Source organism: Alligator sinensis, unplaced genomic scaffold, assembly GCF_000455745.1.
Source record: "Alligator sinensis unplaced genomic scaffold, ASM45574v1 scaffold1208_1, whole genome shotgun sequence".
NCBI lineage: Eukaryota > Metazoa > Chordata > Crocodylia > Alligatoridae > Alligator > Alligator sinensis.
Window position 1 is genome coordinate 306613 of NW_005842782.1, and position 10965 is coordinate 317577.

Consider the following 10965-nt stretch of genomic DNA (forward strand, 5'->3'; position numbering starts at 1 on the left):
AGCCCCACTCTCCATGAGCAACATCCTAGTGCCAGCACGTGGGGATGGACAAGTGCACAGGCAAGTACCTGCTCATCAATGCTCATGGAGTTCTGTGTCCTCAGCAGCCATGAGCAGGGGCAGAGTACTGGACTACTCATCCAGGGAGGCAGGACATCAGGCTGGGCGAGTCCTGCCAGGACAGCAGAAATTCTGAGCTAGGCAAGACCAACAGTCTCCTCCAGAGAGGTCTGCTGCAGCATGGGACACTGGGCTGGGATGACCCGAGGACCAGGGAGAAGGCTGCTACATCCCAGCCAGCAAGGGAGGCAGGGTCTGGAAATAAATGTCACCTTTATTCATATACACAGTGGCTATATAACACGGGAATGACTGTGGGGCTGGGGCTGGGCCCAGCCTCCTCCCCATTTCTCAATGTGTCCAGCGTTAGGGAGAGCCACTAACACTCGTCCTCTCCCAACAAAGCAAAGGCATTTCTGGAGGCGAGTTTTGCCTTAGGCACCTTCCTGGGCTGAGGCTGGCCTGGGGTGCTGGTCCTAACTCCACTGGGGACAGCTGGATCCTCCTCCTCTTCCTCTTCATCAGCATCCCGGTCCTTCTCCTCATCCTCCTCTTCCCCAGAGCTGGAGATCTCCTCTTCCTCCTCCTCTTCCTCACCAGAGCTGTGTTGGCCATTGCTGTGATGTGCCTTCTGCAGGGCACTGATCTCTGCTGTTTCAGGGTGCTGCTCCCAGGTGGCTGTGGGGACAGACAGAGATGGGCCTCCTGGCTCCCAGACCCACTGCTCTAACTCACTGGACTCCACTCCCCTTCTGGAGCTGGCAACAGAACCCCAGAGAGTCCAGACTCCCAGCCGCAGCACTCCACACCACCTAAACCATGCATCCCCAGTCCCAACCGCCAGTGGGAATGCAAGTTTTGTGATGCAGTGAAAATAATAAATTACAACCTGTGTGCTCTTTCTAATAGGATTTAAATACTGTACATAATTGTACTGCTTAGATGCATTTGTTACTCTTTAGTTACAAAGGAGTGCTATTGCTCCTCCTACAAAAAAGAATGTATATTATTAGCTTCATGCTGAGTAAAGACTATACTCCTCATAATGTACGTGTAATTTCTGCTCATTAACAGAAACTGAATTTACATATAGCTTCTCTCTCTGCATAAATCCCATGTATGTTTGTTACAGTATTAACAATCTTTAATGCTATTAAAATCATTTTAATTCATTCATTAGGGAGTTTAAAATGATAATCCTACTATTATTATTAGAATTATAAATTATAAAAAATATATACTAATTATCAGACAGCAGCATGATCAGCTCTGACTGCTAGCTTCCCAGAAGTGAAAATAAAACCCAGGAAGCCTGACTTCTGTTCTAATTTACAAGAGCCTCTCTCAGCCTGGTAATGGAATCCAGCTACAAACAACTGTAAATTGGTAGAACATAAGCAAAGATTAGTTGTATAATTATATCCACACCAATAGCATCACAAAGTCAGGACTCCTGGATTCTATTCTCAGCCCTATGCATAAATTCAGCAGAGAACACAGAATCTGTTCCTTTCCATGGGAGTTTCTTCCAATGGTCAATCACCTTCACTGTTACATTTTTGTGACTTTTCATATGAATGTGTCTGGCTTCATCTTTTAGTCCAGGGCTGTCTAACTGGGTGCCCACAGGCCACATCTGGCCCAGTGACCCCCAGGTCCCAGTCCAGATACCGTTCCCTCCATCACTCTGCAACTGCTACCACTGGAGACCAGGAGGGCTGGAGTGCTACAGTTCAGAGTGGAGGAAACCTGTGGCTGGAGGACTTGGGGAAACCCATGGACCACACATGGCGCAACAATGGCAATGCCGCACAGTGCAGTAGGGAAGGAGTGTTGGGGGATGGCGTATGCAGTGGAGTGGGGAAGCACATGGCACAGCACAGCAAAAGAGGGGGGTTGCACATGCCAGAGTGAGCAGCGTTGCAGGTGGATGGACTACACAGCATAGCAGGCAGAGGAGACAGACAGACAGACAGACAGACAGACAGGACCGGAGGCCCTCCCACTCGCTGGACTTCCCTGTTCTAGCCCTGGGTTCCTATTCTGCCTGGTATTCTGGTTATGACTAGTACCTGCATCCTCACTAAAACCCAGCAGGCACAACATTAGCTGGTAACACAAACAGCTAGCCACTGAACTGCGTTTAGGACATCAGTCTAATACAAACAAAATGTACTGAAAACAAACACCATAGGAAGAAAAAGCCTCTCTTGTATGCAATAAATTAAATGCTTGTAAATTAAATGCTCTTCACAGACGAGAAGAGGGAAGCATTTTAAAATTAGCCACTGTAATGGAAATAATATCTAATAGAAGTTACTCTCTAAACCCACAGTGCCGTTGGAGGTGTGCAATGTTCTGTTGACCTGCCACAGACTGATTCCTCAAAAGCCCCTCCCTTTGGCTCAAAGGCAACTTGGCACTACATCGATGTCCTTTCCCCTGTCCATCGTTAAAGAGCAGGGGTCAGCAACCTGGGGCCTGTGGGCAGCACTAGCTCATGGAGCCTGTGGATCCACCCACAGAGTGGCTTTGGTTGCAGTCAGCAGTGGAGGACTCTGTCCATGCCATGCCACAACCAGGTGCCTGGGGAGCTCTGGCCACAGGCTTCATTGGAGATAGCTGCAGCCAGGAAAAGTGGAGGAGGCCTGATCCTAGTACCCACTCACGCCAGACCCAAGCTGGGTTAGTAAAGCACTGGAACAGGCTACCCAGAGAGGTTTTGAAGTCTTCGTCCTTGGGGGCTTTTAAGACCCAGCCAAACAAAGCCTTGGCTGGGATGATCTAACTGGAGATGGTTCTGCTTTGAGCAGGGGGGTGGAGCTGGATAAAGTTGCTGACCCCATCATAGAGGAATGCTGGATAAATTCCCACAATGCCATGGGAGTGATATCTCTCTCCCCCCTGCATCACTCTGGTGGTCTCCTACCTTTCTGAGTGGAGTAGCCTGGGGGCCGCAGGCAGAGGCAGAGACGTCCATCTGCTGCCAGACGCAGGATGCTGTTGGCAGCTCGGTACACGTCATTACGTGCTGCCTTGGCTGTCTTGTAGCCACGCTTCTCAGCCCAAGCTGGGAAGAATACAAGGAGGTCAGAGTTCCCAGCAAGTTGCGTGTCCCCCACCCAATTCTTCTGCTGCCTCATCCCCCTCCCCAGCGCTGCACCCTGTCAGCGTTGCCATCACAGACCGCAAGAGAAAAGGGCTCCTCACTGCCTGCAGCACAGTGCCCCCTCATGCCACCACCACACCCGTGCAGATTGTCTTACCTTCACAGATGTCCCATGCACACCACTGGGTCTTGAGTTGATTACCCTCACAATCCGGGTGGCGCAGTTTGAGCAGGGTCTGGATGGGGATGCGGGCAGCCAGGTAACCTACTGCAGTGTAAGGGTCCTGGATTTGGGAGATGGGGTAGATGCCAGAGAGGATCTGCAGCAAGAAAGGGTTAGCAATGGTCAACTATGGCAGGAAGCCTGGATGTTATGCCAGTACCCGTCAACTGGGTACTGTTATGCCAGTACCCGCCAGGACAGACAACACCATGAGGCACGACTCATACCAGTAATCCCCTTGCTGTGGGGACTATTATACCTGTAATAGAGTTACAAGGGAAACTGAGGTAGAGAGAAAAATGGGCCTGAAGTCCCGACTCCCAGTCCCCTCGCACACAACTAACTTAAACTCATTAGACCCCACCCCCATCAGTGCAAATGATAGACACTAGGCTCCCAACACCCTATGCTCCAATCCACAGACCCCTCTATCATCTCCAGGGTTGGGCACTGAACCCAGCAGTCCAGGCTGCTAGGGCCACTCTAACCTGCTAGGCCTCCTTCCCTTCCCCCACCACTTGTGGGGCAGTACCTGAAGCTGCCTGTCCACCAGGGAGGGGAAGATAAGGCCAGGGCAGTCACAAAGCCGCACAGTGGGGGTGAGGAAGTAGGTCTGAAAGTACTTGGTGTGCCCGGGCGTCCGTGACACACTCACCACCTTGCGCCCCACCAGCCCGTTCATCAGTGAAGACTTCCCCACGTTGGGGAAACCTGTGAGAGGAGGGGGCAAGTCAGAAACCCTGGGCAACCCCAAGACCCCACATCCCCTCAGCTAAAACTTACCCTTTCCATAAGCCCTGCCCTCCAATTCCTTCCACCACAGACTATCCTGCCTTCTCACACCTCATTTCCTCAAAGCCTCCTGCTGACCAGACCCTGCTGTTATCCTCTACATAGACTCCCCCAGCAACTGCTAAGACCTTGCCCAGGTGTCTCGGTCACCCCAGACCCTAACCTACCCAATATCTGGCCAGACATTCCCCAAATCACCAGCTGGCCTCCTTTGCCCCAAAGCTCAGCTTAGTCCCCCTGCCCACCCATCACTCCTTTGCTCAGACGCAACCAATCACACAGGAATTTTCTTCTCTACCTCCCCAACTTCAATGCAGCCCAGACAACACTTTGTCCTTGACCCACCAAGCCCCACTGTACTGTAACCTATAACAAGCAGTCATTTCTTCCACCCTGGCTGTCCAGACACCCCCTCCACACAGAGCCCCCAAATTCCATTCCAGCAACACATCCCCTCCAACCTGACTGTTCAGATGCCTTTTTCTCCAACCCCCATTTCGTACCTGGCAACTGAAGCCCAGGCAACCTGTCCATACCTCTCCACTCCTCAAGCTGAGCTCTGCCTCACTACAACATGGACCCCCGCAAACAATGTCCCAGCAGCTTGCTCAGACACCTGCCCCCTAAGCCCTCTTTTAGATCCTGCTCCCTCCTTTACCTCCCAAACCAGAGGCCCCTTCCTCCCAGCCTTCCCTCTGTACTCCAAATCAGCCCAACACCTGCTATCACAAATTCCTAGCACTGCCCCCAGCCTACCAGGCAATACATTAAGGGTTCAGACCTTTCCCCCTCCACACCAACTCTTACCAACACAGCCCACAGTCAGGACACCATCTTTGTATAGTTCCTCACAAGGGGCCCCAGCCTCCATGGCCACGTCAGTCTGGTGCTCCACTACCACAGCTGCCCCCTCATCCTCCTCCTCTTCTTCATCGGAGTCCTCTGCAGGCAGGCAGGCACTCACTGCATCCCGTTCAATCTTCTCCTTCCAGCTACTCAGGTCCACTAGAGAGCCAAAAGATGTAGAGACACCTGATGAATCAGAAGCACATGCCATATGGTTGCAAGCAGAGGTGGGAAAACTAATCAGGCCTGGATTCAATCAGACTCTGGGTGGGAAACCACACAGTATGGGGCACTCTCCAGAAACCCCAACGAGGCACCAGGGGCCAGAGGGACACCAGGGGAGACTCACTAAGGGTCTTTCTTCCCAAGTCAATATTGTTCCTCAAAGTGTATTAAAAAGTGGTGTAGGGCATGAGTTGGAATTGCAGGTGAACCACTGTGATGTCTTAAGCAAATGCCAATTCAGTTTCCTCTTCATATAATCTTCTTTATAGGTAGGCTTTATAAACATTGCATTCATTCAACATTCCAAGTTTTAATAGCTCAGGTGTCACCAAACTGCTTCCCTCTGTAGCATTATTGTGCTGTGCTCCATGCCCCAAGAACAACTACATTTCAGTACCAGAAAAAACTATCCTGGTGTCTACAACCCAGGAAGTGCTCTAACACTCTGGAACATAAATGGTCCCCCATGGCACCCAAGCTGAGAGTGGAGAGGAAGTGTGTGTGCATGTGTGCGTGCACGTGCGGGGGGGGGGCGGTGTTACCTTTCCCAGCAGTGATAGTCTCACAGGCTGACAGCAGCTGTGCTGGTCCCATGGCAGTGCTCCAGGCTTTTCGCCGTTTTCGCCGCTTCTTAAACACTGGTAGATACAAAGGAAGAAGCCAGGATCAAGACTCCTGGGCTCTATTCCCAGCTCAGAGGGGAAAAATGGGGTCTAACTGGTCAGAGCAGGGGGTGGCAGTGGCAGCCAGAACTCCTGGGTTCCAGTTTTCATTTGCAGCTCAGTAGTAACATTTTGTGATGTCCCTTCAAAACATCCAGCTCCCACCTCTAGGCCTGCATAGAGGCCCCTAAAGAACCTGCCCCTGAAGCAGATGAGGTCCAGGCCCTACCTCCCACCCCCACTGATCTGGAACTATGCAGGAACCACCTTAGTCCCGTACTCCCTCCTCCTCCCACTTAAGTCAATCCCCCACCTAGGGCTGGGTGAGAGCTGGCCCCTCAACAGGGGAAGCATTACCAGCACTTGGGTCCTGGTCATGTTGGGGGTAGGAGGTGAAGCAGACCACGTGCACCTCAGGGAAACAGGCCGTGAAGTAGTGCTTCCAGGCTACCACCAGTGCTGGTGGTGCCAGGTCAATCTTGTTCAGCACCAGGACCAGGTGCTTCTTCATCTCCTTGGTCACAAAATTATACAGCACAGGGGAGAAGTTAATGACCTGGTGGGAGAGAGATGAGAGTGTTAGAGCAGGCAGGAAGGATTCCCGCTTGGGGAGCAGAGTGGGGACGAGAAGGGGCCTAAACCAAAAGTCGTGTTTTCCAGGTTACGTTGCAGTCAATAACCAAAAATGATTTCTTTCCTTCCCTCATCGTTGCATCCCTGACTGAAGGCATCTTGTGGGAACCTTCCCAGCACATAGGGGCAGGGAAGGCTTCTAGTGGTGGGCTCAGCGGAAATCCCAATTCCCATCCATGTTTCCTCACACCCAAGAAGCAGCTGGGATGGCAGCTGCTGTGCTATGTTCAGGCAGGTGCTCTATGGTAAGGCAGTGAAGGGAGGGCACAGGGACCCTAGGCACATGCAGATGGATCACAGTTGAACCCCTGCCAACATCGTCCCTCCCGCCTGGACTCACAGGAAGAAAACTGAGCTCAGCAGGGATGCTGACCAACAGATAGGAGCAAGAGCAAGGAAGACATCAAATTGCTATGGGGCTCTTCATTTCCTTCCCAGAACTGGGGAGGAAACCCAGAAGTCCTGGCCCCCGCCCCTAGATCTCACGCAGGCTGTCCCAGGCCAGGGCTTCTCTGCTCCGCCTTCTAGGCTGCCTCTGTGGCCTTGGCCCCCTACAACTACCCCCTGCTCCCAAACTATATCTGAGGATGGCTCCTCTGCCCTCCACACAAAGGAGGAAAGGGACCCCTTACTGGATGCCGGATGTCCGTGATAAGGAGGACAATGTCTGACATCTCCAGTACCCGCCACAGCTGGCGCCATGTCTGCAAGAGAAAATTGCATTGTGAAAAAACACAAGAATGCTCAATTCCCACTCCCATTCCCTAGTGCAGTCAATTTGCCCCCATCCTCCTGACCTGGTATCAGATCAGAACCTGTAATCCCACCCCCTGGAAGGCCAAGGTCCTTGTATCCCTTTCTCAACCCACATAAACCAATCCAGCCTCCCCTCACTTGGGGACAGACTGGGCCCTGCATCCCCTCACCTCCAGGTTGTGCTCAAAGTAGCTGAGCTGGCTGGGCTGGTAGGTGCTGTAAATTCCCTCCAGATAATCCCGGAAACACTTCTCCTCCCGTGCCAGGAGCTGCTCCTTGGTCATTTGGTAGTTCCAGGGGGGGCGCTTGGGGAAATCTAGTACTGGGGGAGAGGAGACAGGCAAGAAAAAAGGAATGAGAAGAGAAAAGAGATGGAGAACGGAAGACATAAGTACAAAGGGATCCCCATGGTCCCACTAATTTCCTGCAGCAGGGAGATCCAGAGAGCAGCTATCTCCCTGGATCTCGGACTAGCTTCAAGCAACAAAGCTCCTCCCCTGGGAAATGCTACTTGGAAAGCTTAGAAGGGAGCTGAACTTGCAGCAGCAGCCCCTGGGGAACGGCAGCTTCCAAGAGGAACAAGGAATCCAACTCCTGCAAAGTTCCCTGCTGGGACACATTTCACTCTAGACTAGAGGTGGCCACATCTCAGCAGGATGGATCCAAGCAGCTGAGATTCATTTCTTTGGAAAGCAGCAGAGGCCACCAGGAGAAAGCAGGCTGTGGCACAGACCAGCCACAAGATCTGTCTGATAAGGGGTGATTTAGCAGAGTCCCAGTAGTTCCTGCCCCTCCAGACAACATCCCGATCCTCCGTGCAGTGCCCTGGGCCTTTGCTCACCAGAACCAGATTTGTAGATGTCCTCGATGTCCAGCTCCAGGCTAGTCTCCGGGACGGGCTCCAGGATCTTTTCCTGTGCCACCTTCTTCCGCCGTTCTACCTCCTCACGACTCTCTCGCTCAAAGTGTATGCGGTACCTGATTGGGGGAGGGAGAGGGGGTGGGGGCAGGAAAAGAAACCAATAGGGCATGAGGAGACTGGGAAACCCCAAGCAGATATGGTTATTTCCTCTGCCGAAGCTTTCAAGCTCAACCCGTATCGCAATCCAAGTCTCCCTTCTGGATCCAAATCTAGGCTGACTTTGGCTGCAAATCTGAGAAGGGTCCCTCAGCTAAATGGTTTTACTTATGGATGAACAGAGGAACTGGCTGACTAGGGGGAGGGGGGCAGGAAAGGCAGCTTGAGGGTCCTCCCCATGGAGTTGGTCCCAGCTCTGACCCTGCTCAAACAAGAAGAAAAACATAGCTCAAGGGGCAAGGAATAGAAGAGGCACCGCTTGTGGATTGTGAATGGAGCCAATCCAACCCCACTCCAAATGGGAGCCCTCTCCCCAGCTGGCCAGAGTCCACTCCATGGCCGGTACAAACTGCCAAGTGATCCAAGCTCAGTCAGGGATGCGCAGACCCCCCTGTCTAGAGGCTTTGCCTTAGACAAGGAGGATGGAGCTTCTTCCAATGCCCTTCAACCCTTCAGACAGGCAGAGAAGCAGAGGAAATCACACCCCACCATCCAACAGCAGATCCATCACGGTCTTGGAAGGGGACAGACCTGAGCCAACCTCAATCACATGCGTCCTATTGAACCTACCAAGATTAGCAATAGGGTGGGGGCTGGGAACCAGAACTACTGGGTTTTCTTCTCAGCTCTAGGAAGGGAGTGAGGTCTAGTAAGCCAGGGGGAAGGCTGGGGGTGAGGAGTCCTGGGCTTAAGCCCCACTTCTTCCCATTCTCCCTGCATGACCTAAACCAGGTCACATCCTTCCGAACCTCAAGGCTGGGGCCCTGGTCCACCAGGCCCTGAGTTACCTGTTGGAGTCATAGCCTCGCTCCCCCGGCTTGCGGACCTGGGGCTGCTGGTTGATCCTGCGGACCTGCAGGGACAGGGACTCGCTGTCTGATGTGTCCGTGTGATCATCATGCCGGTCATGGCTGGGCCCCCGCCGGGTCAGGCCTGCCACTCCGGCTATTTGAGCTGGACCTCACGCCATCGTGGAGACCTGGTGACATTGAGAAGGGACAGTCAGTGCCCTCTCTCCTACGGGACATCAGCTCCAAGCCAGCTCCTGTTCCACTGGACTGTGACAAGCCTCTGCAGTACACAGACCTGGACACTGCAGAGAGACTGAGTAGGACCCACAATGCTGCATCAAGGCTGCAGAGAGCTGCCTTGCTGCCAGCCATATCACATATCCACAGCATCCTGCCCCTCCTCCCTGGAAAGAGGCTATTCTCCCAGACATTCACCTTCGTAGGAGCAGAGAGGGCAGCCGGATGGCGAGGGGGAGGGGCAAACAAGGACAGGTGTCAGGATTCCTGGGTTCAATCCCAGCTTTGGGAGAGGAAGGGGATCGTGTGGGTTAGAGCAGGCGAGCCCGTAGGAGTCAGAGCAGGAGCTGGAGCTGAACGGGTGACTACTACTAGCAGGAATTTTTGAGAGCGCCGATTGTCTCAGCACTTCAGGGGCATTTAGGGGTTGAATAGAGGTTGAGGGATTAGCCTGACATAGGTGGGGCCCCCTTATCAGCCCTTCCCAGTCTACGTTTCTTTAGACCGGCTGGTGATCGCTGCAGGCAGTGGCCGAGGAATGACGGGTGGTTAGACTGGATCAGGGATGGGGACAAGCAGAGCCAGACCCAGCCCTGGAGAGCCACTGTGTATAATCCCAGTACAACGGCCCTAGGATTTGCTCGGGCAGGACCAGCGGGTCTGATCCACACGGGGCGACACGACACAGCCGGGCAGCGGGAGCCCTGCCTGGGGCCACACTGGGGCCCTGGGATCAGCTCCCTGCAGAGCCCCCGACCCCCCACTCCCGGCCGCCGGCCGCCTCCTGGTGCCCCCAGGCACAAGCATCAACAACCGCTCCAGGCACCTTTGACAGTCCAGTGCTTTGGTGAGGATGCTTGGGCCTGGAAACAAGCAAAGGGCCCTGGAGAGCAGCCAGTCTCATGGCAGGACCCGCACCAGGCCCGGCCCAGATGTTGGGGGGAAGCCAACCCAGCTGTTGTGGGCGGGGCAGCAACTCAGCTGTTGGGGGGGCAATCTGGCCCACATGTTGGGGGAGCGGGGCAGTTAGCCGGCCCCAGCAGCCCCCCCCGGCCCCCTCACCCCGCTTCCGGTCCCTCTTGTCCTGCAGCTGCTTCTTCTTCTGCTTGGCGCTGAACGGCCTCTTACGAGGCATGTCCCGAGCCGGCCGCCGTCAGCGGCGTAGTCCGGCGCGGGGAGCGCGGAGGCGGAGCCGGGCGAAACCACCGGGCCGCCAGGAAACGGGGAGGCGGAATATACCAACGAGCTCTTGGGCGAAACCACTAAGCGAGAGGACAATGACCCGCGTCCAATGAGAAGATGGAAGAGTGAAAGAAACTATCGGTGAAGAACGCTGTCAGGGAGCCGGACCATTCCGCCTGGGGTGGGGGGGGGACGGGCCGTCCCATTCCACGAGGGACCGAGGGGGAAGGGGGCGGTGTCCGCCCGAGCCCCTCACCCTCCGACTCCCTGGAGGACTTCGACCCACCCCTCCCGCTCCGCACCCCACTGGGCTTGTCTAGCCGGGCGGCGCCAACTCTACTGCCCCGCGCCTGCTCTCTGTGGATACCGCG

At 54.3% G+C, this 10965-nt stretch overlaps 1 protein-coding gene across 1 annotated transcript; it reads right to left on the minus strand.

Annotated features, from left to right (window-relative positions):
- Positions 1 to 320: 320 nt before the first annotated feature.
- Positions 321 to 10561, minus strand: GNL1 (G protein nucleolar 1 (putative)). The gene is given in 13 exon segments (XM_014525306.1): positions 321 to 738; positions 2990 to 3130; positions 3327 to 3489; positions 3925 to 4103; positions 4992 to 5189; positions 5798 to 5893; positions 6275 to 6473; positions 7183 to 7254; positions 7477 to 7628; positions 8148 to 8284; positions 9173 to 9297; positions 9299 to 9363; positions 10475 to 10561. Coding segments are annotated over 13 exon segments (1899 nt in total). The 5' UTR covers positions 10548 to 10561; the 3' UTR covers positions 321 to 439.
- Between the last annotated feature and the right edge of the window lie 404 nt (positions 10562 to 10965).